Source organism: Canis lupus, chromosome 22 (genome assembly GCF_048164855.1).
Source record: "Canis lupus baileyi chromosome 22, mCanLup2.hap1, whole genome shotgun sequence".
NCBI lineage: Eukaryota > Metazoa > Chordata > Mammalia > Carnivora > Canidae > Canis > Canis lupus.
In genome coordinates, this window is record NC_132859.1 from 50,745,131 (window position 1) to 50,773,063 (window position 27,933).

Genomic DNA, 27,933 nt, shown 5'->3' on the forward strand with positions numbered 1-27,933 from the left:
CATGTCAATGTAAATGGTAGGTATCTATCCTTTCTAATGGCTGAGTAATATTCCATTGATCACATCTTCTTTATCCATTTATCTGTGAAGGACATCTAGCTCCTTCCACAGTTTGGCTATTGTGGACATTGCTTCTATGAACATTGGGGTGCATCTATCCAGTCAATTCACTGCATTTGTATCTTTGGGATAAATATCCAGTAGTACAATTGTTGGGCTGTATGGGTAGCTCTGTTTTTAACTACTTGAGGAACCTCCATACTGTTTTCAAGAATGGCTGCCCCAGTTTGCATTCCCACCAACAGTGGGACAGGGTTTCCCCTTATCCCCATCCTCTCCAACATCTGTTTTTTGCTATATTATTAACTTTAGCCATTCTAACTGGTGTAAAGAGGTATCTTATTGTAGTTTTGATTGTATTTCCTGGATGACAAGTGATATGGAGCATTTTTTCATATGCCTGTTGGCCATGTGTATGTCTTCTTTAAGGAAATGTCTGTTCATGTCTTCTGCCCATTCCTTGACTGGGTTCTTTGTTTTTGGATGTTGAGTTTGATAGGTGCTTTAAGATAGATCATGGATACTAGCCCTTTATCTTATATGTCATTTGCAAATATCTTCTCCCATTCTGTAGGTTGTCTTTTAGTTTTGTTGACTGTTTCCTTCACTGTGCAGAAGCTTTTTATCTTGATTAAGTCCCAATAGTCCATTTTTGCTTTTGTTTCCCTTGATTTCATAGATGTATCTTGCAAGAAGTTGCCGTAGCCAAGTTCAAAAAGGGTGTTGCCTGTGCTCTCTAGGATTTTGATGGATTCTGTCTCACATTTAGATCTTTCAACCATTTTGAGTTTATCTTTGTGTCTGGTGTAAGACAACAGTCCAGTTTCATTCTTCTGCATGTGGCTGTCCAATTTTCCCAGCATCAATTATTGAAGAGGCTGTCCTTTTTCCAGTGGATACTCTTTCCTGCTTTGTCGAATACAAGTTGACCATAGAGTTGAGGTCCCATTTCTGAGTTCTCTATTCTGTTCCATTGATCTATGTGTCTGTTTTTGTGCCAGTACCATACCGTCTTGATCATCACAGCTTTGTAATATAACTTGAGGTCAGGCATTGTGATGCCCCCAGCTTTGGTTTTCTTTGTCAACATTCCTCTGGCTGCTCAGGGTCTTTTCTGATTCCACACAAATCTTATTTGTTCCAACTCTGAAAGAAAGACCATAGTATTTTGATAGAGATTACATTGAATGTGTAGATTGCTCTGGATAGCATAGATATTTTCACAATATTTATTCTTCCAATTGATGAGTTTGGAATGATTTTCCATTTCTTTGTGCCTTCCTCAATTTCTTTCAAAAGTGTTCTGTAGTTTTTAGAGTACAGATCCTTAACCTCTTTGGACACATTTATTCCTAGGTATCTTACAGTGTTTGGTGCAATTGTTAATGGGATCAATTCCTTAATTTCTCTTTCTTCTGTCTCATTGTTAGTGTCTAGAAATGCAACTGATTTCTGTGCATTGATTTTGTATCCTGCAATGTTGCTGAATTCCTGTATGGGTTTTAGCAATTTTGGGGTGGAGGCTTTTGGGTTTTCCCTATAAAGTATCATGTCATCTGCAAAAAGTGAGAATTTGCCAATTTGAATGCCTTTTAATTTCTCTTTGTTGTCTGACTGCTGAGGCTAAGAATTCTAGTACTATGTTGAATAACAGTGGTGAGAGTGAGCATTCCTGTCATTTTCCTGACCTTAAGGGAAAGGATCTCAGTTTTTCCCCATTGAGAATGATATTCGCTGTGGGCTTTTTGTAGATGGCTTTTATGAATTGAGGTATGTTCCCTCTATCCCTACACTGTGGAGAGTATTTTATTTAATCATGAGAGACACAGAGAGAGAAGCAGAGACATAGAAAGAGGGAGAAACAGGATCCCCGCAGGGAGCCTGATGCAGAACTCAACCACAGGACCTTGGGATCGTGACACAAGCCAAAGGCAGACGCTCAACCACTGAGCCACTGGATACCCTTGTGGAGAGTTTTAATCAAGAAAGGATGCTATATTTTGTGAAATGCTTTTTCTGCATCAATTGAGAAGATCCTATAGTTCTTGTCCTTTCTTTAATTAATATGATCTATCATATTGATTGATTTGTGAATGTTGAATTACCCTTGTAGCCCAGGAATACTTCCACTTTGTTGTGGTGAGTAATCCATGAATAATCCATGAATAATCCTTTTAACGTACTGTTGGATCCCATTGGCTAGTATCGTGGTTAGAATTTTGGCATCCATGTTCATCAGGGATATTGGTCTGTAATTCTTCTTTTTGGTGGGTTTTTTATCTGGATTGGGGATAATGGTAATGCTGGTCTCATAGAAAGAATTTGGAAGTTTTCCTTCCATTTCAATTTTTTGAAACAGCTTCAGAAAAATAGGTAGTATTTTTTCTTTAAATATTTGGCAGAACTCCCCTGGGAAGCCATCTGGTCCTGGACTCTTGTTTGTTGGGAAGTTTTGATCAAAGCCTCAATTTCCTGTGGTTATAGGTCTGTTAGATTTTCTAGTTCTTCCTGTTTTCACTTTTGGTAGTTTTTAAGTTTCCAGGAATGCATCCATTCTTTCAGATTGCCTAATTTGTTGGCATATAGTTGCTCATACTATGTTCTTAAAATCCCTTGTATTTCCTTGGTGTTGGTCATGTCTCTCCTCTTTCATTCATGATCTTATTAATTCGGGTCCCTTTTCTTTTCTTTTCTTTTTGATAAGCCTGGCTAGGGACTTGTTGATCTTATTAGTTCTTTCAAAGAACCAGCTCCTAGTTTTGTTGATCTGTTCTACAGTTCTTCTGATCTCTATTTCATTGAGTTCTGCTCTAATCTTTATTATTTTTCTTCTCCTGCTTGGTTTAGGCTTATTTGATGTTCATTCTCTAGCTCTTTTAGGTGTAAGGTTAGCTTGTGTATGAGATTTTTCTAATTCTTGAGAGAGATTTGTATTACAATGTACTTCCCTCTTAGGACCACCTCTGCTGTATCCCAAAGGTATTGAACAGTTGTGTTTTCATTTGTCTCCATGAATTTTTTAAAAGTTCTTCTTTAATTTCCTGTTTGACGTGTTCACTCTACACTAGGATGCTCTTTAACCTTCAAGTGTTTGAGTTCCTTCCAAATTTCCTCTGTTGTTTGAATTTAAATTTCAATGCATTGCGGTCTGAAAATAGGCAGGGAGTAATCTCATTCTCTTGGTATCAGTTGAGACCTGATTTGTGACCCAGTATGTGATCTGTTCTGGAGAATGTGCCATGTGCAGTTGAGAAGACTGTGTATTCTGTTGCGTTAGGGCAGAGTGCTCTGTATATATCTGTGAAGTCCATGTGGCCCAGTGTGTCATTCAAAGCCCTTGATCCTTATTCATCTTCTACTTTAGATGATCTGTCCATTACTGTGAGTGGGGTGGGGAGGTCTCCTACTATTAAAGTATTATCGGTGTGTTTCTTTACTTTGGTAATCAATTGGTTGATATAATTGGCTGCTCCCAAGTTAGGAGCAGAAATTTTTACAATTGTTAGGTCATGTTGGATAGACCTTTTATGTATGATATGGCATCTTACATGTCTTATTACAGTCTGTGATTTAAATGTAACTTGCCTGATAAAAAGATTTGTACCCCAGCTTTCTTTTGAGGTCCATTTGCATGATAAGTGGTTCTCCACCCCCTCACCCTCAGTCTGGAGTCTAAAATGAGTCTCTTGTAGACAGCATATGGATGAGTCTTGCTCCCCTCTCCCCCACTCTGGTATTCTTTGTCTTTTGTTTGGAGCGTTTAGCTGATTTACATTCAGAGTAACTATTGAAAGACATGAATTTAGTGCCATTGTATTACCTGTAAAGCCCCTGTTTCTGTACATTGTCTCTATTTCTGGTCTGTCTTACTCTTGGGCTCTCTCTTCGCTTACAAGATCCCCCTTAATATTTCTTGCAGGACTGGCTCGGTGGTCACATATTCTTTCAGTTCCTGTCTGTCCTGGAACTTCTTTATCTCTCTTTCCATTCTGAATGACAGCCTTGCTGGATAAAATATTCTCAGCTGCATGCTATTCTCATTTAGTACCCTGAATATATCATGCCAGCCCTCTCTGGCCTGCCAGGTCTGTGGATCAGTCTGTTGTCGTCTAGGTCTTATACCACTGTAGATTAAGAACTTGTCTCAAACTGCTTTAAGAATTTTTCTTTTCTCCGAAATTTGCAAGCTTCACTACTATATGTAGCAGCACTGATCTATTTTTATTGATTTTTGGAACATTCCTCCCTACCTCTTTGACTTGAATGCCTGTTTCTTTCCTCAGATTAGGGAATTTATCAGCTATGATTTGCTCAAATATACCTTCTGCCTCCCCCTCATCTTCACACACCTCAATAATTCTGGTGTTAGTTCTTTTTATGACATCATAAAAAGATTTCTCAAAGCCTCTCTCCATGGGTATTGTTTTTCTCTCTTTTCTTCACCTTAATTTCTATCAACCCTTCTTCAATGTCACTTTCTCTCTTCTGCCTCATTTACCCTGGCTGTTGGAGCACCTAGTTTAGACTGTATCTCAGAGTATTTTTAATTTTGGCCTGATTAGATCTTACTTCTGCGCTAAAAAAAGTCTCTAGTATCTTTTATGCTTTTTTCAAGCCCAGCTAGTGACTTCATCATTGTAATCCTGAATTCCAGCTCTGCCATCTTACTTATATCCATATCAATTAGATCTGTGGTAGAGAGTAGTATCTCTGATTCTTTCTTTTGTTGTGATTTCCTCCTTCTAGTCATTTTGCCCAAGAAGAATGGATGAATGAGTGAACAAATAAAAAATATCAACCATGATCCAAGGGAAATACACACTAGACAAAGCCAAAGAGGTCAGAAAGCAAAAAACGAAAAAAAGGAGGGAGGGGATTGTGGAAGAAAGGATATAATTTCACAGGGTGAACAAAACAAGGTGATTTATTTGTTCCTGAGTGTATTTTGGTCTCTGTGTTAGAAGACACTGAATCTAAAAATTGTAAAGGAAGTTTATATGTTATAAACTTATGTATGAACTTATATATATATCTTATTTATATATATATATGTTTTGCTTTTTTGTATATCTATACATAGATATACAAAATATATAGATGTATATATGCATATGTGTATATATATACAAATATATACAAAAATAAAATTGATTCCAGTTAAAGGAAGCCAAAATGAAGAATATATCTTTAAAAAAGTTCATGTAGGGACACCTGGATGGCTCAGCAGTTAAGCATCTGCCTTTGGCTCAGGGCGTGATCCCACCATCCTGGGATCGAATCCCACATCAGGCTCCCTGCATGGAGCCTGCTTCTCCCTCTACCTACATCTCTGCCTCTCTCTGTCTCTCATGAATAATAAAATCTTTTTTAAAAAATTTAAAAATTTTAAAAAGTACATATAAAAATGAAAGTTAAACAAAGACTTAAAGAATTGATAAAATAAGAAGCTAGTTCAAAAGGGGAAAAAAAGAAAGGGAAAATTATAAACTGAAATTTGAACAAATCATGAGAAATCAACTAAAGTTCTATATACAATTTTCTTCTAGTGCTGGAGTTTTGCAATCCTGTGTGCTTCATAAACTTGGTGTTCCCTGCTCTTCCAGTTTGTCTTCTGATGGAGGAGCCTGCTGTGCTGATTCTCAGGTGTCTTTGCCAGGGTGAAGTCGCACTACTTCTTGCCAGGGGGCTGGGCTCAGTGTAAGCTGTTTCTGGTTGCTCTGTGTGGCTTTTGTTCCCTGAAGACTCTATGCCTCTCCAGAAGATGAAAATAAAAATGGTCACCACCACCCCACCAATCTCCAGCCCTGGAGCTGATTTTGGTCCCCTGTCTTCAGTAAACCCTTAGGGATAAGCTGGTCTTTACTTTTGAGTGTGCCATACTCTGTAGACTCCTGTAGTGTGTGTCCACACTGATCCTCCTTGGGGAAGGCAGGTTTGCCCTGTTCTTCTCCTTTATAGAGCCCCCACAGTTAGAGCTGTCACCTGGTCATCTGTGTAGTCACATCACTCTGCAGGTGTCTTTAGATCTAAAATGAGTCTCTTATAGGCAGCATATAGATGGGTCTTTTATCCATTCTAATGCCCTATGTCTTTTGTTTGGGGCATTTAGTTCATTTACATTAAGAGTGATTATTGATATGAATTTAGTGACGTTGTGTTACCTATAGAATTGATGTTTCTGGTGATGTTCTCTGTTCCCTTCTAGTCTTTGTTGCTTCCCCCTCCACCCCCCACTCAAAGTGTCTCCTTTAATATTTATGAGACTCGTTTAGCAGCTATGAACTACTTTAGATTTTGTTTGTATGGGAAACTTTTTTTTTTAAAGATATTTATTTACTTTAGAAAGGAGTAGAGGGGTAAAGGGAGAGAGAGACACACACAATCTCCAGCAGACTTTTGAGGAGCCTCATGAGGGGCTTTATCACAGGTCAGACATCAGCCAAAATCAAGAGCTGGATGCTCAACCAACTAAGCCACCAAGGCATCTTGGAAACTATCTCTCCTTCTATTCTGAATTATCTTGCTGGATAAAAGTATTCCTGGCTGCATATTTCCCTCCTTCAGCACATTGAATATATTGTGACTTCTTTTTGGCCTTCCCTGTTTCTGTGAATAGATCTGCTGCACACCTGATCTGTCTTCCCTTGTAGGTTAAGGACTTTTTCCCTTGTGACTTTCAGGATTCTTTCCTTACCTGTGTAATTTGTGAATTTGACTTTAATATGTCTTGGTGATGTCTGGCTTTTGTTGAATTTAATGGGTGTTTTCTGTGCTTCTTGGATTTTGATATGCGTTTCCTTCCTTAAGTTAGGGATGTTTTCAGCTGTAATTTGGTCAAATAAAACTTCTGTTCCTTTTTCTCTCTTTTCATCTTGTGGGACTCCTATGATTCGAATGTTATTACACTTTAAGGAGTTGAAGTTCCCTAAGTCTACATTCATGATCCAATGCCTTTCTTTCCCTCTTCTTTTCACCTTCATTTTTTTCCATAATTTTATGTTCTATATCACTGATTCATTACTGTGCTTCAACCATTGTCATTGTCATGGCATCCATTTGGGTTTGTATCTCAGTTGTAACACTTTTAATTTTGGCTTGAATAGTTATTAGTCTTTATCTTTGCAGTAAGGGATTCTCTAGTGTCTTCTATGGTGTTTTCAAGTCCAGCCAGTATTCTAATAATTGCTGTTATTAGTTTTAGTTCAGACATCTTATTTATATCTGTATCAATTAAATATCTGGCTGTCAGTACTTGTTTTTTTCTTTTTGAGTGGATTCTGGTCTTATTTTCTAGGTCAAAGAAAATTAAAAAAAAAAATTAAGATCCTAGGTGTGTTTTAGTCTGTTTACTAAGAGAAGCTTGATCCAAAAAATTTTTAAATAAGATTTTAAAGTTTAAAAAATTAAAAACAAATAATAACAAAGAAATTGCTTTTTCTATATTAAAAAAAAAAAAGAGGCTAGATCCTGTTTTCCCTACAGCTAAAGCTTTGCAGCATACCACGATCAGTAGATTTGGTTGTGCAAGTTTTGTGTTGGTCTTCTGGGGGAGGGGCCTGCTGTTGAGTCTCAGGTGGACTTAATCCTAATGGAGATGCACCAGTAAGGGCGCAGGGCTTGGTGTAAGCATCTCTGGCCTCCACTTCATGGTGCTGTTTTTCTCACTGAGGTTGGTCTGTGCTGGTGGGTTAAAATGGCTTCACCCCTCTCTTATCCATGAGGGGAGCTTGTGTCCATCATTCCTCAATAAGCCCTTAGAGAGGAGCAATCACCCTTCCTATGTCCCTAGCTTCTGTCAGATCCTGCCTTCACCCTGTGTCTGAGTTGTCTGCCTGCCAGGTGGCACAGCACTCCTGTGTTTTATCTCAGGTGTGACTGGGTTTCAAAACTCCAAACGTCAGAGATCACGATAGCACAGACCCATGTTGATCCTTTAGGGGTGGGTTTTGCTGCACTGTGTCTGGTGCTGGCTTGTCCAAGAGAATGGTCGCACAACTGTGCAGTGCTTCAGTTTATGGTAAATCAAAGCACAAAGCTGATGCCAAGGTTTGCTGCCCTCAGCCTGAATCTTTGTTCCTATGCTACTGAATGGGTAGCTCATGGCATCTGTTGGGTCTTTTACCCCAGAGAAGCACTATCACCTCTACCACATGCATTCCAAGCAGGGGAACGATTTCTCCTCAGACAACTCAGGGGATCCTTAGACCATGCTGCCCTCTCCAGGTCTCCACACTTCTTCCCCACCAGAGCCCTGCTCAACTCACCAGGCATGACTCTGGTGATGACGTTGACTTCTGAAATTTTAGACTGTGCTCTGCTGTTTATAAAAACATCAGGTAATTATTTTATTATTTTGTTTTTTTAAAGTTTATTTGACACACACACAGAGAAACCGTGCACACAAGCAGGAGTGCCAGGCAGAGGGAGAGGGAGAAACAGATTTCCTGCTGATCTGGAAGTACAAAGCGGGCCCAGGACCCTGGGATCATGACCTGATCCAAAGGCAGACAACCAACTGGGCCACCCAGGCACCCCTATTTTTTATTTTATTTTTAAACTTGTGGTATTTAAATCCTCTTTTTCCCAGTCAATGGTTTTGAGAAGAATTTTTTCTTGTGTAATCTCCTGCCCATGTTTTCACTCTTTCTCTCTTGCTTCTCTTTCTGCAGTCAGGCCTCCCTCCCCTCCGCAATGTCTGTGGCTCTTTTCTACCCCAAACCAACTCTCTGCAGTTCCTACCTCCCACAAGGTGGCCCCTTTTTTTCTGCTTATCGACATGCAGCTTTGTTCCCTCAGTCTACATTTCAATTTCCTGGGTGTCCAAAATGATTTGATATTTTTCTAGCTGTGTTCAAGGGAGGCGGCAAGTTAGGGTTGCCCTACTTCTCCACCATCTTAACCCTCCCCCTGGTCTCTCCTTTCCACTTAAAGTCCCTTTTACGAATTCTTGCAGAGCTGGTTTAGTGGTCAGGAACTCCTTTAGTTTTTGTTTGGGAAACTCTTTAGCTTTCCTTCTGTTCCGAATGACCTTGCTGGATAGAGTATCTTGGCTGCAGGTTTTTTCTCATTCAGCGCTTTGAATATATCATGGTATTCCCTTTTGGCTTGCAGAATTCCTGTTGAAAAATCTCTTGCTAGCCTTATGGGCTTTCCCTTGTCAGTTACTGATTTATTTTGTCTTGCTGCTTTTAACATTTTTTATCACTATTTTTTGCAAAGTTAATTACAATATGTCTTGGTGTTGGTCTGCTTTTGTTGATTCTGCTGGGGGTTCTCCATGCCTCCTGGATCTGGATATGTTTCCTTCCCAGATTAGGGTATTTTTTAGCTATTATTTCTTCAAGTCAATTTTCTGCCCCCTTTTCTTTCTTCCTTAGGACTCCTATAGTACAAATGTTATTTTGATGGAATCACTGAGTTCCCTGAGTCTATTCATGTTTTGCATAATTCTTTTCTCTCTCTTGTTCAGCTAATTTTCCATTACTCTGTCTTCCAGGTCACTAATTTGTTCCTCTTCTTCTCCATCCTGCTGTTCATTCCATCAAGTGTTTCTCATTTGATTTATTGTGCTCTTCATCTCGACTATGTTGTTATTCCTGTCTTAATAGCCTCACTCATGTCTTAAACTCTTTTCTCAAGTCCAGGGAATTTACTTATGATTATTGCTTTAAATTCTTTATCATTAGGCATGTTACTTTTGCCTAGATTTCTGGTTGTGACCTTGTCCTTTCATTTGGGACAAATTTTTCTTTCATTTTGCCTGCCTCTCTGTATCTCTTTTTCTGTGTTAAGAAGGTCAACTGTGTCTTCTGTTCTTCAAAGTAGTGACTTTATGAAAAAGAGTTCCTGGAGTGTCCTGGAAGGCAGTGTCCCCTGTTCACCAGAACCTGGCACCTCAGGAGAGTATCCTTGTGCATTGCTTACACCCTGCTGTTGTATCTAAGTCACTTTTCCTTTTCATTCATCTGAACTGACCCTGTTGTGGGCTGTGCTTGCTCTGCAGGGTTAGTGGAACCCAAGCAGGCCAGCTCTGGTGGGAGGCAGGGTCCCACTTGGCTTCTCCCAAGTTCCCACTTGGGAACTTGGGAGAAGGATGATAATGTTAGCAAAACTTGCAATGGGCTACTAGTCCTTTGCAGGATCCCCTGAGGCACTGCTGTGGATGGGAATGTACAGCTGGGTGTGGTGTGGTGGTTGGCCTTGATGCAGTAGTTGGGCTAGGCAGAAGGTGTGTGACTGCGCAAGGTGTGTGACTGCAACTAGGGAACATAATATGCAACATAATTGCATAATTGCAGCCGTAATTGCAACTAGGGAACATAATTGCAGAGATGCACGTAGGTGTGGTATACGATGGTGCCTAGTGGCACTAGGCCAGGGAGTGCACAGCCAGTCATGCCGGCACAGCATGCAATTGTGGCTGGGGGTGTGTCACTAGGTGAGACACACGAGGATGGCTGGAGGCAGACAGCTGGTCAGGCATGGCAGATATGCATGCCACAAGGTGGCAGCCGTGCACCTGGTGGCTGGGTACCCATACAGTTTAACAAAATTTGCCCTGATTCTGTGACCAAGGCTAGCAGGCTTGGAGTGGGCAAATCCTCAGAACTTGGGCATAGCATACTAGGTTAGGTAGTCTAAGTGTCTATGCGATCCTACCTCCCCTAGGTGTCCCCGTGCTTATACTGGGGGTAGTGGAGGAAAATGGCCCTTTCCAGGTCCTTTGTTTTCAGTCTCCCAAACACTCCGAAGTCAATATGAACTGATGTCTCCTGTTTGCCCCTGGTGTTGTGTAAACTGCTTTTACATTCCTCTCTGCACAGGCTGCTGTCTTTCTAAGGATAGCACTCAGCTATCACTTGGCCTCCCAGCTTGTCCAGTGTTTAATTAGCTTGCTTCAAAAGCTCATTACAAGTCCCACTAGTTTTACAAACACACAATTCAGCTCCCCTGGTTTTTAAAGCCAAATGCTATGGGGATCAGTCTTCCCCTTGTGAACTCCCAGGTACAAGTGCCCATTTCTCTGCCCTCTTTGTGTGTGCAGCTCCATCCCTCCTGCCAGGCAGCCTTCCTTCACCTTTCTGACCATCCTAACCTTTCAGATGTAGCTTATTCTCTATGTTTAGTTATGGAGTTTGTTCCACCACCCTTAAGATCACTCTAGGTTTATTGACTTGGATGTGGATAATATCTAGTTGAAAACATGGCAGTCCAGGGTCCTCTTACTCCACCACCTTCCCAAGCTCCCTGATTATTATATTAACATCATATGATTGATTGCCTAATTACATCTTTGCCTGTTTCAGAAACTATGTAGACAGATATGAGTCAGTTATCATTACTAGATATCCTCCTGTCTTCCCAGATTTACTTTGATTTCCTAGTTCTTCCTATCTTATGGTGCCAGTACCATCCAGACCTAAACTCCTCTCAAGAATTCCAACAGCCTACAATGTCCTGGTGGCCCCAGTCATACCTGCTCCCTCAAGCCTTCACAAAGGAGCCCAGGTGGAGAAGCCCAGCACATGCCAGAGCACCTTCCCCAGTTTTCATTAACAGAGATATACCCATTTTTATAAAATTCTAGAAAATGAAAACAAATCTACAGTGACAAAAAAGCAGATCAGTAGTTACCTGGGGCTGGGGCTGGGGCCAGGGCAGGAATGCACTATAAAAGGGACTCTTCTGGGAATGATGCAAATGTTCTGTATACTGATTGTGGAAATGGTTTTCAACATGGAGTCACCTATCAAAACTCATTCAATTGTATACTTTAAATAGATGCAGTTTGTTATACTTTACGACTAAATAAATTTGATTTTTAGAATGAAAAAAAAAAACCAACAAACAACTAACCTTGATAGAACTTAACCACCAACCTAATAAAAACTCTAAGTATAGTAATTTTAGTGGATACTAACAAGCACTATTTTAAGTGCCTTATAGTTATGAACTAGTTTTATCGTCACAACCTTATGAGGTAGCTCCACTTTACAGATGGAAGAACTGAGACACAGGGAAGCTAAGTAACTTGCCCAGAGCCACACACCTAAGAAAGTGGTGGAGCCAGGAACTGAGCTAGGGTACAAGCAAAAAAATCTGTGCTCTTAACTACTATATTTCTTTTTAAAGCAATAATACAAGACTATTTCCTAAACACAAGAGCATTTAACAGCAACCAACGAGAGTGAACACTATATGCAATTGCAAAATGCCAAAACATTTCCCTCGAAAGTTAGAAGACATGGAACATCTGCTGTTCACTATTCAAAATGTTTGTTTAAAACAGTTTTGTTGGGCAGCCCTGGTGGCTCAGCGGTTTAGCGCTTCAGCCCAGGGCCTGATCCTGGAGACCCGGGATCGAGTCCCACGTCTGGCTCCCTGCATGGAGCCTGATTCTCCCTCTGCCTGTGTCTCTGCCCCTCTCTCTCTTTCTCTCTCTCTGTGTCTCTCATGAATAAATAAAATCTTAAAAAAATAAAATAAAAAGTTTTGTTATCACACAACTTAAATGACATACAGAATGGAAATGAAGAAAGTACTATTATTTGTTGTATACTAAGAAAAGTTAGGAAATGAAACTAAAAAAAAAAACTATTAAAACTAAAAATAATTTAGCAAGGCAATTGGATCCAGATAAAATTTTTAGAACTCAGTAATTTTTTTTTAATACTAGCAATAACCAATAGAAATTGAGCTGTGGCTTTCATATATAGACCATTTTCCTCCATACATGATCCTGAATACTTTTCCAGGAAGTAAGGACATTCATTTTTTTTTTTTTTTAGGACATTCATTCTTAATGAAAACCTACACCAGACTGGTGGTGAGGGGTAACATACTTATGAATAGAGCTGGCTTTCCCCCTCCAGACACAGAATGGTAGGACAATGAGCAAAGAACAAACAGAAGGTAAAATTATAGCATCCAATAGGCAAGGGGTTCTGACCAGTAAGGTGCAAATCACAGTGGAAGCATGGGTCCATGTGCTAATATGGGGTTGGGCTCCTTCTCAGAATACAGGTGCTCCCAAGATAAAACATTTTTAAGTAAGTCCTGTCTGTAGATCTTATAAATATATCTGAAAACAGAAATTTAAAACATTTATTTACAAATGGCAAATTTCTAGTTGTGTCCTTGTTTCAGTAGTTTTTATAGACCTCCCCAATACACATTCTTCCTAATCTTTTCTGAGGTGCCTCCCCCCAAATCACATCTAATTCTTATTTTCTTGAGCCTCAATTATCTTCTCTTTCTTCTCCACTATCTCAGACATAAATTGGAGCTCACAATCATCTCTCCCCTGACGTTTACATATCTGACATTGCACCTCTAACCTTCTCCTCTGCTACACTGTCAATCCTACTGTCCTGCTAAGAGAAAAGGGGCAGATACCAGAGGCAAAGGCTCCCAACAATGGGGCGCTCCTGCAAGGATTGGAAGAGAGGTGTTTAAGCTAATGTCTCATACATGACTATAGGATTCTGAAAAGACTTCCTGTTTCTTAACTTTATGGGGAATGAAAGATGGCCTGGAAGATAATTATAATAATAAACTGTACTCCTCTCAACTTGGTATTAGATGGCAGTTACAGGAAGATTGAACTACTTGATATGGAAATCAGAGTCTCTGTGAATCAAACCACAGAAAGCAGGTAAAAGTACTTATCAGTGGAACAACTGCTGACTCTAAATCCTGGATATACAGGTTCACACACAGATGCATGCTCAAGCACAAATATTAGTTGAGGCTGAGGTACCAGAATTAATATTCCCAGAGGCATATGTAGAAGACATGAACAAGGCCTTTGTATGTGGTATCCTATGGTGTCCATTTTTAAAAGTTTTAGGTCTAGTGGCAAAAGGGAGTACATGCCCAGATTAAGAATGGTTGGAGAGTGAGTTTGAAAAACTTAAACAACTAGTCTATGAAAATTATTAGCTATATGCTAAAAGACATAGATACCATACCAAAACTCAAAGAGCTTACATTAAGTTGGGATGAAGTATACACATATGCCTTGACAACTGTTCTCAATGCAATTTAATAACAACTACTAATTGTAACAGACTAATTTGAAGCATTGAGGTCAAGTCAACGGAAGTTTAAGAGGAAGGAAAAAGCATTTTAAGAAAAAAGTCTTTCTGAGATGAGCTGGATCTTAAACAGTCTGAGGGACAAAAATTAGCAAAGAAGAAGAAAAGGTTCTCTAGATAGGAAATACAAGTGATGAGGATCCAGATTATAATGAAACTTTTTAAAAGGCCATTCACAAGATAGGAACCAGAGCATTGGAGAATGACTTTATGCAACTGAGAAAAGAATTACCTGGAAAAAAAAAAAAAAAAGAAGCATATAACCACTGTCCTTGAGAAGTATACAATTTGATTATGGGATTCATAACTAAAACCAGAGACACATTTTAAACAAAAAAAGAGAGGAGAGGAGAGAGGGAGAAAAGGGGGGAGAGAAGGAGGGAGAAAAGAATGTAGGGGGGGGAAGGACCTATAAGCACACGAAATGTGTAGTCCTTACTTCTCTCATAGTAGGGAAAAATGGCACTATGACTCTCCTACCTTCATAACCCAGCAGAAAGAATACAAGGAATAAACCTCCTTGATTAATGATTCCAAGAGAAGATCAGAGTATCTTTCTTACAATGAAAGTTTAACTCAAGTTTCTTGCTCTGTCTTAGAAAATCATGTCTTAACAAACTGTGTGGGCCAGAGCTGAGTGCCTCTCACCATCATGAGTTCGCTGATGGTGATTAAAAGTGGAACGCTGACTGAAGGCTTTCCCACACTCAATACATTCATAGGGCTTCTCTCCAGTGTGAACTCTTTGGTGCACAGTGAGCTGAGAGCTGTCACTAAAGGCCTTCACACAATTGTTGCATTTATACGGTTTCTCCCCAGTATGGGTTCTTTGATGAACCATAAGGCTAGAATTATGACTGAAGACCTTCCCACATGCATTACATTCATATGGCTTCTCACCAGTGTGGATTCTTTGGTGTATAATGAGGTAGGAGTTTTGGTTGAAGGATTTTCCACACTCCTTGCATTTATATGGCTTTTCACCTGTGTGAAGTCTCTGGTGTCGAATAAGACATTTACTCAGACTGAATGCCTTACCACACTCATTACATTCAAAAGGTTTTTCTCCAGTATGAATTCGCTCATGGTCAGCAAGTTGAGAGATCTGACTGAAGGCTTTCCCACACTCACTACATTTGTATGGTTTTTCTCCAGTGTGGAGGCTCTGATGTCGAATAAGACATTTACTCCGACTGAAGGCCTTGCCACATTCATTACACTCATAAGGTTTCTCCCCAGTGTGGATCCTCTGATGGTCAATAAGATTTCTATTAGAACAGAAAGCTTTCCCACATTCATTACACTTGTAAGGTTTTTTACCAGTGTGAAGTACCTGATGACGGACAAGATTTTTACTCCGACTGAAGGCAGCCCCACATTCACTGCATTCATAAGGTTTCTCCCCAGTATGGGTTCTCTGATGGTCAAAAAGTTTGGAACTTTCATTGAAAGCTTTTGCACATTCATTACATTTATATGGTTTCTCACCATTATGGAGTCTCTGGTGTTGAATAAGATGGGAGCTATGCCGGTAAGTCTTTCCACACACTCTGCACTCATAGGGCTTTTCCCCCGTGTGGGTTCTGAGATGAACGATGAGCTGAGAGGTCTGCCTGAAGGTCTTACCACATTCATTACATGCATAGGGTTTCTCTCCTGTGTGGATTCTCTGATGCCCAATGAGGTGTGAACTCCAATTGAAAGCTTTACCACATTCATCACATTGATATAATTTCTGTCCCTTCAGTACTCTTTGATGTGCTGCAGCACTAGGGGACAGGTGTGGATGCTTCCCAAGTTCTTTATATTCATCACATCCACCTTTTGTGGATTTATCTTTGTCCTCATGTGTTATTTTGAAGAAAGCATTTTCCAGTCTGCTCCCTTCTTCATCTGAGGGTTGCCCTTCCAGCTTCTCTGAAGTACCTTCACAGGCAGCTCCTGCCTCTGGTTCCCCAGAAACTACTGCACAGAGCCCTCTTGACGTCCCATCAGATGACTCTGGTCCCTTAGAAACTGCCAGCTTCACAGGCAACTCTGAACACCGCATCCTAGTGTCACCTGTGGCCAAAAGAGAAGAAAACAACTTTTACACATTTCTTGTCCTACTGAGGAAACAGAGTCATCAGGAGTCTACGTACCTGAAAAAAACCTTCACATCAGGAGATGACACATTTTGAACAGGAGAAAAATGGGAAATAGCTCAAGCTTCTCTTCATGGACAGAAAGATGAAGAGGGGAAAGACAGTCAGTAGGGGAGGGTGGAAGAAGGGCTGTCAGGACACAACCCATTAATTGTTCTAGTTAATTATCCAGTTAAAAGACAACCAGAAGGCAAGAGAGCAGACTGTAAAGGTGGTGTGACCTCACAGGAGTCACCTAGTAAAATGATGAACTATATAACGTCCTTTCCAACAAGATGCTGTAAGTTTCCATGGTTCCCAGTAAAAATATTGAGGAGAGGAGTGGCAAATACCTCAAATCAAAGATGACAAACAGTATGGGCAAACACATTCAGGGAAAAAAACGTATCAAAAGAAGTGATTCTCACATGTGAGAAGATTCAGGTGACAAGATTCAGAGAAGCCACAGGCTCAGAAATGCTGGGGGAAAGTACTGGAAGGGACAGCAGAGCTCTAAAGGGGGGATCCTCTAGTCTCTGGAGCAATGGACTGGTAGAAGTCATACTGCAAGGACTGCATTCCTATAAAAATTAAGAAAGGGACTGATAATTTGAAATATGAATCAAAACATGTCTTTGGTATCTTGATAATGTGGAATCATAGAAAACTGAACAGCTAAATATTTCCTTTAGAATTTGGAAATGGTGGAAGAAGCAAGCGATCAGTCACGTCTAAACACAAAACTGTTGGTTCCTTTTAATCGTATCTTAACCAGGGCAAGCCGTCGTGGCATTTCAGCACACAGAAAGTCACAGGTATCACTGCCTCTCTGACTCCTGAGCCCACCACCCTCTGCCATGTTGGCTACTGTCCTAGACCTGCCAACCAGAGAACCTGTCCTGAAAACACTCCCTTCCAGGAAGCTGTCCTTGCTCTGTGCCAAGTAACTGGTCTCAATACCAGTCAGTCAATACCACGACTGACTAGACCAGGGCACGAGGCCCAAGTGTAGCTTCTCTAATATGTTACACCTCAGCCTCTGCTGCGGCCAGGAGCAAAGTTCTGCCCAAACAGAGATGACACTTAGTGGCTGAACCACCCTTAGAGTCCCTCTCTAAGTAAATTCTGAGCTGGAAATAGGGCAAAAGAAAGAAAACTAAAACAAGTAGGAGATCTAAGCTGAAATGACGCATGGAGAGAAGCCCAGCCATCAGGAGCCATTGCATGCAGAAACTGTGGCAGCGGAAAGTCTAATAATGCAGCGGCTATGAGGGGACAAAAGATTCAGAGTGAAGAAAATGAGTAGCAGTGGGAGGACAAAAGAGATACGCAGGGAGCAACTGCCTGACATTCCCTGGCATAAAAATTATTTGCTGTTGCTGCTGAGGGCCCTGTTTCCCAAAGGATGCTCTAGCTGGTGGGTTTTGTTTGATCAGGGTTTCCATTCCTTCAGCCTTACTGGAAGTAACACAGTAATGTTATACACACACAGTAATAATGTGAGCGGCTCCCTATTCCTTACAACTACAACTTCTAAATAAACCACCTTAGGCCAATTAATAATGAAGTAAAGACAATGCTGATAACTTAAGGCTGAGCGATGGGCACAGAGAGGTTCATTACACTATCCTCTCCGCTCTGTCTCATGTTGGCAACTTTTCACAATAAAAATTTAACAAGCAAACAAACAAACAAAAAAGAATGTAGCAAAGAAAATGTAAAGAAAGGAATGCAGACTACACTACTGGGGAACAGAAATCATTACCCAATGAGGCCACGCTGCAATAATTTCCCGGCATGATGCTCCGGTACACGGCTCTCTGACCGACTGCCGGACCTTTCCACTTCCTCTCAGTATAGTCCACAGACAGGAACTCGTACGCTGCAGACACCTGGAATGACAAGCTTCTATCGCTCAGGGATATTATATTCCCAGCCTGAAGACAGACACATCAGGGTATCAAGAGCCCAGGGTGGGGGCCTGGTGGGTAAAGGGTTGATAGGGGACAGAAGCTGGGATGACATATCTAAAAGGACAAGTCCAGGCCCAGACAGAGTCCATGAACTCAGCAGGCAGGACCTAATTCCAGAGGAAGTCATTAGGCAGGGAAACCGCAGGAGTAGTCTCAGAATTGGCCAGAGCCCTGAAGATGAGCGCTAGCTATGCCCAGGCCACAGACTTGGGAACTCATGGAAGACAGAGTCCAGCTCACCTGGGGCCTGACCATCTGAAGCACAGCTGCTGCTGCCTGGTCTCCTGACTTCCCAGCTTGGGAAAGGGCAGGCACCTGCGAAGCACACGGACCTGAGGGAGGAAAGAGAGCTGTGAGAACAAGCCCTGCCTCGGCTCCAATAGGGTCTGTGTCCCAGTGAGTGGGTTCAAGAGAACCCAGGCAGCTCCACACACTGCCTCTCATCCCTCTTCCATACAGGCGTTATTCTGAGTGTGCTGTGAATTTTCCATGCAGGTGTTATTCTCAGGGTGCAGAGGGTCCCTGGTCAAACAGAAATGGCCATTCCTCCCAGCCCTCCCTCACTTCAAATTCTCTGAAGGAAGCTATACTTCTGCCCACTTTCTCTCCCTGTGGCTTCCCTGGTGTCAGGCCAGCCTGATGTGCCCCTCACGTTTCTGGCCCCTCATTACTGATTTCTTTCCCTTCCTTCTCATTATGGACATTGCAGGCACTCAGGCCTCACAGCATCCCTTTTTGCTGTCACAGATCTCATTGACTCGCAATGCCCTAATGCTGCCTGCCTTCCCAGTTCCTAGCTCTCTTCTAGACCCCTATTACAGGCTTCCAGCTACCTACCGGACATCTCATTTGGGTGTCCCTCATCACCTGAAATTCAGAGTCAAATATGGATGTTCTTTCCACGTTCTCTTCCTGACCTCCCAATTTCTTTTAATGATTCTCATTCATTTTCTTCCCTTAAACCTGCATCCATAGATAGTCCTCTAATTAGCTTTAGTTTCATCATGATTTGTATCAGATTTCCATCTGGCTTCTTTTAGGCAACTGACCACATCATAATAAAATTCATTTGGAAAAATCAAAGTCTTCTACCCAAGAGAATTTGGGAAAAAATAAGTTAAGGACTCATAATTCCAACATCAGAATTACATTACTAAGCAGCAGTCATCAAAGTAGAGTAGTATTGACATGAGGACAATTTTATAACAGGATAAGGGTTGAGAGATATACCCATACATCCATAGTGACTTATTTTTGACAAAAGTCCCAAAAGTACTGAAAAGAGAATGGACTTTTCAAAAAATGGTGCTGGTACACCAGATGTTCAAAAAAAAAATAGTGTTAGACCTCTTCTGCAGGATACATATTAAAATTATAAGGATTGCACACATAGGCACCTGTTGTACATGACCTCATAACTCAGTGCACCATGTCACAGATGATGCTTATCTTCCCCAGAGACCACCCCGCATTTCCCACCACCATTTAGTACATTTAAAAAAATCACTACCTTCACTCAGAAGCCATCCCCTACTTCGTCAGAAGCCAATACATACTCAACATCCTCCAGATTCAGCCGATGGCATCAGGACAGACAAAAAAAAAAAAAGAATGACTAAACACAGATGGAAAGAGGCTCCCAGGAGAAAGCATGCTGCCATCCAGGTAACAGAAAGAAACTACACTCTTGTTCTCAGGGCATGAAGAGTCAAGCAAAGGACTACATTAACGATCACACAGGCTGAGGAGTCTGCTAAAGTTCTGGCAGAGAAATGAAGCCTTGCTGTAAAAAACTAGGGGAGAAAAAGAAGAAGTAGTATTTGAGAAAACAAAACAAAGGAAAAGGATGGAATGATAAAGTAGGTGGCCCAAGGCCCACAGACAGACTTGAAGATCAGCAACAATAAAAGATGGCTGAAAGGAAAGGGTGCCTCAGGATCAAGAGGAAGAGGCTCAGGGGCAGCCCCGGTGGCTCAGCAGTTTAGCGCTGCCTTCAGTCTAGGGTGTGATCCTGGAGACCCGGGATCGGGATCGAGTCCCATGTCGGGCTTCCTGCATGGAGGCTGCTTCTCCCTCTGCCTGTGTCTCTGCCTCTCTCTCTCTCTCTCTCTCTCTCTCTGTCACGAATGAATGAATGAATGAATAAATAAGTAAAATCTTAAAAAAAAAAAAAAAAAAAAAGAGGGGCAGGTTCCAACCGTGTAAGCCCCAGCAGCACAAACGGATAGCAGAAACAACAGTTCAGAAGGAAGCTAGAAGTCAGAAGGAGGGACAGAGCTGTAGAACAGACTGGAGAAGAGCATGAAACTGAAGTGTGGAAGAACAAGAAAGCTGCTCAGGGTAACCAGAGATCAGGCAGTGAGGCTAAAGAGAATGAACTTGAGGCCAGAGACAAATATTCTGAAGAAATGCACCAAGCAGGAAATCTAAATGACAAGACCTATCTCAGGAAATGGAGGCCCACAGTGCAATTAGCACCAGAAACAAGCCTCCAAGCAGACCTGTTCTGAAGCAGCTGTTACGGAAATGTCTGAAGAGGTCAGTGAGGCATCTGGACAGAGGTGATGAGAAGACTGACAGACAGGAAAATGAGGGCAAAAGCCAGGAATTTGGCAAAGGATTTCAGGTTTCCAACCAAAGAAAGCACCACAAATACGGAGAGACATGCCCGCCCCCAGGGCCTTTCTGAATCCGGATGAAAGAGCCAGGGCACAGGAAAGACATGGGGACCAGTGAGCTGAACCTGCCCAGTTCAGGTATCCCAATGCCTCAAGGTTTCTCCATGTCCCAACTAGTTTTTGAGAAAGAAGAAAAACTTCACTCACCCCAGGCCCAGGAGGAAACCTGAGCTGATCAGGCCTCTTCTCCCACAGCTTCATACTTTGACCCCAGTCTCAACCCCACAATTGAAAATGGCTTTGTGAAGCACAGGGAAAAACCCAAGCAGTTATCCAGGGCATTTTTCAGAAATATTTTTTTTGCTTTTCTTTGCTTTTCTTTGCTTTCTTGTCATTTTGCTTCAATTCATACACAATGTGAATTTGTTTTCTTTTAAAATCCTCATTAAGCACTTTCTTATTCTTGTGTTTTTCCTATCAGTGTAAGGATACATACGCTTTATTTTATACGCTGATAAGGAAACAAAAAGACTGCTTCCAGTACATAATTAAAATGTTACATTACGCTTAAATACATCGCTTAAGAAATGAGCTCAAACCTAGCACCCAAAACTTGGTTTCTCCATACCATTCTCCAATAAATAGAACTAGGGATCCTTGGAGAAGTGGTGGTGGTTTCCAGGCTGGGGAAGGGAAGAAACAACGTGAGTATTCTGTGGTGCCAGGAAGGCGGGGAAAGACACCAAAAAGGATGTGGGCTCTGCAAGGGGAAACAGAAGCCAACCTCAAGGCGCTCCCCATGGCCAAAGCTGGAGTACTTTAAGCAATAAAGTAAGTAATATTAGCACTGCATCATAGCCCAAAGAATACATACCCAACATCACACACTGATATAACTAACCGAATAAATAAAACAAAGGGAAACAAGGCACAACTCTTCCTCTGACAGTATTCCAATTAACAGAAAAGAGGGAATAACAGAAAGTCACCATTAGACCATTACACTAATAAGATCCACCAGGAGGGCTAATTAGTGGGTGAAAGTTAAGGAAAAACAGGATATTGCTATGCAAGGTCTCAAAGTATCTTCCCCGAAATAATCACCAGTTACAAAGGGAGAGACAGTAGGTTTACAGTAGTGACACATGGCAGATACCAGCAGGTCAAAACCAATAGCGACAAAAAAAAAAAAAAAAACAAACAAAAACCAAAAAAAAAAAAAAAAAACGACAGTAACAAGACATATGGACACCATCCTCAATGGAAGCAGAAGAAAACATCTGACAAAACCAAAGTAAGAGTCACTCTAAAAATACCAGCACGACATACTTCAAAGTGTCGAGGTCACAAAACACACGAAAAGATGGAGAGACTGTCACATACTGAAGGGAACAAGGAGACATGACAACTAAATGGAATGAGGGATTCTAGATTGGTTCCCTGAACAGAAAAAGGTCACTAGTGAGAAACTGATGAACTCTAAGTAAAGTCAGCAGTTTAATTAATAGTACCACACTACTGTAAATGTCTTCAGTTTGCTGACTGTACTATGGTTATGCAAGATGTTAACGTTAGGCAAAGTAAGTAAAGAATATCAGGGAACTCTGTACAGTTTCTGCAACCTCCTGTAAGTCTACAATCATTCAAAAAGACGGCAGCCCAGGTGGCCCAGAGGTTTAGCGCCGCCTTCAGCCCAGGGCCCGATCCTGGAGACACAGGATTGAGTCCCACGTCAGGCTCCCTTGCATGGAGCCTGATTCTCCCTCCGCCCGTGTCTCTGCTGTGCTTTCTCTCTCTCTCTGTCTCTCATTAATAAATAAATAAAATCTTAAAAAGAAGAGAAAGCTTTTTTGAATTGAGGAAGCGTGTTATCTTTTTTCTCTGATTTATTTTTATCTTAGGTTACAAATTAACTTGGCAGTCAAAGATATTAAACACTGTCACTCTTCTCTCTTAACAATATCTACTGAGCACCTACTATGCCCCAAGCACTAAGGTCTCTGTAGGGAATAGAGACAAACAAATAAAAACCTGCCTTAAAAAAAAAACAAAAACAAAAAAAAACACCTGCCTTGCACAGCTTATAGGAAGACAGACAACGAAGTGAAGGAAATATACAGTATGTTAGTGCCCGGCACCATGCAGTATAATAAAACAAGGAAGGAGGCTACGAGGTTTGAGATCAGGGAAGGAAATGTTTAAGCTCAAAAATTCAACCTTGTAGAGCACATCATGGTTCACCTGACGGAGCTGTTTCAGATTTTTTTCTGATACAAAAATACTGCAGACTGCCAAATACAGTAAGTTATGGTTACTATACACTATGTATATTTACCCCCAAGCAACTCTCCAATATCACGGAAGGCTTATACACCAAGACCTCTTGGACACGAGGACCTCAGAAAACTTAAAGTGGCATAGCTACCATTTTTGATGCTGTTGTCGGTTTCCTTTCTAGGTACAAATTGAGGTTTCCCTTCAAAACATTCCCATCGGGATCCGTGGGTGGCGCAGCGGTTTGGCGCCTGCCTTTGGCCCAGGGCGCGATCCTGGACACCCGGGATCGAATCCCACGTCGGGCTCCCGGTGCATGGAGCCTGCTTCTCCCTCTGCCTGTGTCTCTGCCTCTCTCTCTCTCTGTGACTATCATAAATAAATAAAAATTAAAAAAATAAAATCTTTAAAAAAAGAAAAAACATTCCCATCATTTCGGCCTACAGGAAGGATTATGGCTTTTAACCAAAGTCTGTCTGCCTTTCTCCAGCATTAACATTGACATGTAAGAACACCCTCCTTCATCAGGCCCTCAACACACACACATACACACACACCCGTGTAAACAGATGCGAGTTCTCCGACATTCCTTCAGCAAATTACCACTAAAGCCACTCGCTGACATTTCCCTGCAAATAATGTACCTACCACTACCGAGTTTTCACTCTTGAACTAGTTTCAAACAGGATGGTGGTGTTCTTTCCTGGCCACCACTTTAACCCAGAAGGAGACCATCCTCTGACTTCTGAGGCCTGTGCCAGTCAGATACAGTGCAGTGGTTTCGGGTTGGAGCTGCACCGTCTGTTTAAAAACTCCCTTTTATGAAAATAAAATCTTTTAAGAATATATCACCGAAAATAAAAACTCTTTTATATATTTCGCTTTCATTTTGAAAGGAGACAAGATTGTGCTATTTTTCTGCACAAACGTCACTTGTTGAGCCTTGAGAGCTTCATGCAATGTGTACTATGGAAAATAAACTAAACTGCAAACAACACGTTCTCATCACACTCACGGAAGTGTGTCTTAGCGGTGCCACGACGCCGGCACCAAGTGTGACCACCACGTGAGCAAGTGCATTCCGCCGGCTCAAGGTAGTGTGATTTTCAAGGAGCAAGAGTATAAATGTACTTAATGCCGCTGAGTGATGCCACACTTCAGTAAACAGATAGCACCATGTACGTGTGTGCGCGTGTAGGAGCCTGCATCGCCAGCGCATTTTACAGCTCCCCGCAGCACCCGGACGGAGCTCTGCGGACTGCGGCTACTCTTCCTTTGCGGGCACTCCCCGCGGCACCTAATCGTCCAGAACGAGCCCGCTTTGTTTGCGCAATTGGGAGAAAGGACGCGGCGCCGAAGCCAGGACCCCCGGCTGCGTGCCCGCGGCTGCGAGGCGCTTCCAGGTCCGCACCGGAGCCCCCGCCACACCGCCCGCCCCGGCGCAGCCTCCAGGCCCGGCCCCGGCCGCCCCCTCCCGCAGCCCGCGCGGCCCCGGCCCCGGCCCCGGCCCCGGAGCGCCCGCCCGGCGGCCCCCGCCCCCGCGCCCCCGCGCCCCCGCGCCCCCGCGCCCCGCCCCGCGCCGCCGCTCACCGACTCCGTGGGCCCCCGACGCTCGGTCCTCCGGCCGCGCCACCTGCCCAGGGCCCCGCGCCCCGCGCCCCGCGCCCCCGCCCCGCGCCCGGCGCCCGCCCCTCCGTCGGCTCCGCTCGCGCACGCGCGCCGCCGCCCGGGGCCTCTCTAGGAAGCTGGGAGGGCCAACGTCTCGGCTTCTCCCAGCGCCCGCGGGAGGCAGGCGGGCCTGCGAGCGCGAGGCTTGGCCCCCGGCGCCCCCCGCCCCGGGGCCCTGCCCCTCCGCGCCGCCGCGCCCCGCCCTCCGGGTCCGCCCCCCGCCCTCCGACGCCAGGGTAGCCCCGGAGCCCAGGAGCCCACACCCCTTCCAACAGGTGGTGGGAAGGCCCGGCTGCCCCCCACCCCGCCCCGGGGAGGAACAGGATCCCAAACCAGGGGGCAAAGCACGGAGCACGAGCTTGTGGCTGACCGGTTCTGGCCGAAGGGAGAGCTGGTAAGGGGCCGCGCATCACTCCAGGAGGACCTCTTCCCTCCCTCGTCACCACCACAGCTGGGGGCACTTGCTGGCCTCCAGCCGCGCACACACAACTGCACCTCCCATGACCTCCAGTTGTTTACTTTTGAACAAACGTCAACTGCGGGACCCAAGAAATTCAGAGAATGTCCCCCACCTCTGGCCCCTAGATGAGTAACAACTGCGGCCTCTAGCCCAAGTCAGTTCCAAGAAAAATCTGCAGAGCACGCCCTTAATGCAGAGCACGTCCCATATTGGAATGAGGAACTAAGAGCTTGAGAAACTCCTCCACCCTTACTGGAAATCCCCTAGACCAGCCCATAAAAATCCAGCTGTAACCCACCTCGGGGTCCAAGTCCCTGCTCCGCTGTGTCGGGTGTACTTGGACCAGGCTCGAGCTTGCAAATAAACCCTCGTGTGCTTGCATCGGTGTCGGCTCCTCGGTGGTTTCTCGGATTCGCGATCTTGGGCGCAACAAACTGACTCAGCAATTCACCAATGGGGCAGCCTCTAGTCTAGCAGACAGAAAGGACGGAGCTGCAAGAGCTATACAAGGCTAGGGATTTCACAGGCAGAAAGAAGGGAATAGGAGAAAAAATCTATTGGGTGAAAGGGTAGACTGGTTATTGCAGTGTGACTTTCCTTACAGGGGCTGCCAAGGTTTTATCAGGTAGATTACCTAACTAATGATCCTCAGGAAAGTCTTGATTGACTTGCTAAAGACAACAGACCCAAAATGGAGTCGCTTATGCTAAAGAGGAAAACAAAACAAAAAAAAAAAAAAAAACTGGAGGAGTGAGCCTTATGAGGAAGAACAAAAGACACAAATCTTTCTTTGGGTTTGCAAATCAGGAAGGGCAACCCAACTCAGTCGTGTGCCCATCTGAAGAGGACCGGAGTAGGTAGTATTTTTTTTTTTTTTTTTTTTTTTTATGATAGTCACGCAGAGAGAGAGAGAGAGAGAGAGGGGCAGAGACACAGGCAGAGGGAGAAGCAGGCTCCATGCACCGGGAGCCCGACGTGGGATTCGATCCCGGGTCTCCAGGATCACACCCTGGGCCAAAGGCAGGCGCCAAACCGCTGCGCCACCCAGGGATCCCTAGGTAGTATTTTTATTTTTTTATTTTTTTTAATTTTTTTATTTATTTATGATAGTCACAGAGAGAGAGAGAGAGAGGCAGAGACACAGGCAGAGGGAGAAGCAGGCTCCATGCACCGGGAGCCTGACGTGGGATTCGATCCCGGGTCTCCAGGATCGCGCCCTGGGCCAAAGGCAGGCGCTAAACCGCTGCGCCACCCAGGGATCCCCTAGGTAGTATTTTTAAAGCTGAAAACCACCCTGGAGGGAAATTTCAGTTGCCATGGATTACTCGGTGATTGGTTAACCTTTTTTGCTCAGCACTGTGGGACAGGGGAACTTTTTAGGTGTCTAAACCTTAAGATGCTTATCATGACTCCAAGGAATGTCTGCTCTTCTAAGGACTCCACAAACACTGGCTATTGCAAGATCCAGTCAGACTTTGTCAACCCTTCCCTGGCTCCCCTTCTTCCACCCCCATCACCAAACTGAAACTTAGTTACAGTTTTGGCTATCCCAGAAATGGAATCTTTTTTTTTTTTTTAAAGATTTTATTTATTTATTCATGAGAGAGAGAGAGAGAGGCAGAGACACAGGCAGAGGGCCAAGCAGGCTCCATGCAGGGAGCCTGACGTGGGACTCGATCCTGCGTCTCCAGGATCAGGCCCCGGGGGTGAAGGCGGAGCTAAACCGTTGAGCCACCAGGGCTGCCCCAGAAATGGAATCTTAAACCAATCAATCAGGAATTTCCTGAGCAGCATTGGTTAGGTAATCTGCTGATAAAAGCCCCTGCCGTCCCCTGTAAAGAAAGTAGCCTTGTAATAAACAATTCACCTTTTTGTCTAGCGTAACATCCGTGTTTTCGTTGCCTTCTGGCTATAAAATGTATTGCCTGGTATAACTCTCGGAAGCTTCTTTCTATCTGCTCGACTGGATGCTGCCTGATTTATGAATCACTGAATAAAGCCAGTAAGACCTTTCAAATTTGAATTTTGTTTTTTTTAACTGGTTTCAAATTCCATGTCTGGGAGACCAAAATATAAGTAAATCACCGAAACTATAAGTAAGTTAAGTCCATTTTGGTGAAATGGGACTTAGCATTAGCAACTCCATTTTGGTCTTCTTGTCTTAACAGCTAACCGATTTACATCAGAATCTCAGCCTAATTGAGAGATGTGAACAAAAGCTTAAGACATTAGCACAACTCCCAGCTACTACCCTAGAATTCTCATGGTTTTTGCTGAATCTCTGTGTGGTAATCACAGGCACAATGTCAGGTTCACATTCTTTAAGTTGGTTATTCTCTTTGTAACTTTTCTGACATTATAATAATAGGGAGATTATCCCCTTGGTGATTAGTGGGTGCAAGTATGCATTTAAAGCTTTTGAGTGAACAGAGTGTGCCAGGGGGACTACCATGATTACAATAGGTAGAACGATTCCCAATGTCTGGAGTGCACCGTGGAGTTGTCATGGTCCTCAAGACCCAAACCGATCAGGGTCAAATAAATCAGAGAAAGACTCCACTGAAGGAGTCACTCTCTAAAACCAATTGGCTGGGTCAGTGATCTTATATAGCTGAGAGTCAACTTTCCCTAGAAGCATTCATCCAAGTGCAACAGGTGGTG

General features: G+C 43.1%; 1 protein-coding gene and 1 long non-coding RNA gene across 3 annotated transcripts; one reads left to right on the plus strand and one right to left on the minus strand.

The window, feature by feature from the left end:
• The first annotated feature begins 535 nt into the window (after positions 1-535).
• LOC140614342 (uncharacterized) lies at positions 536-8,123 on the plus strand. The gene is made up of 2 exons (XR_012015241.1): positions 536-4,899; positions 5,607-8,123. It is a non-coding gene; the product is annotated as an uncharacterized lncRNA (long non-coding RNA).
• Positions 8,124-8,380: 257 nt separating this feature from the next.
• Positions 8,381-25,331, minus strand: LOC140614341 (uncharacterized). Of its 2 annotated transcripts, none has more exons than XM_072793582.1 (4): positions 25,183-25,331; positions 18,493-18,584; positions 18,045-18,171; positions 8,381-16,217 (listed from the first exon to the last, which is right to left on the minus strand). In XM_072793582.1, the coding sequence occupies exons 1-4, from the start codon at positions 25,220-25,222 to the stop codon at positions 14,767-14,769; spliced, it is 1,710 nt and encodes a 569-aa protein (XP_072649683.1). In that variant the 5' UTR covers positions 25,223-25,331; the 3' UTR covers positions 8,381-14,766. The 2 variants fall into 2 exon arrangements, with proteins under 2 accessions (XP_072649683.1, XP_072649684.1); XM_072793583.1 differs by lacking the exon at positions 25,183-25,331 and adding an exon at positions 24,735-24,811.
• Between the last annotated feature and the right edge of the window lie 2,602 nt (positions 25,332-27,933).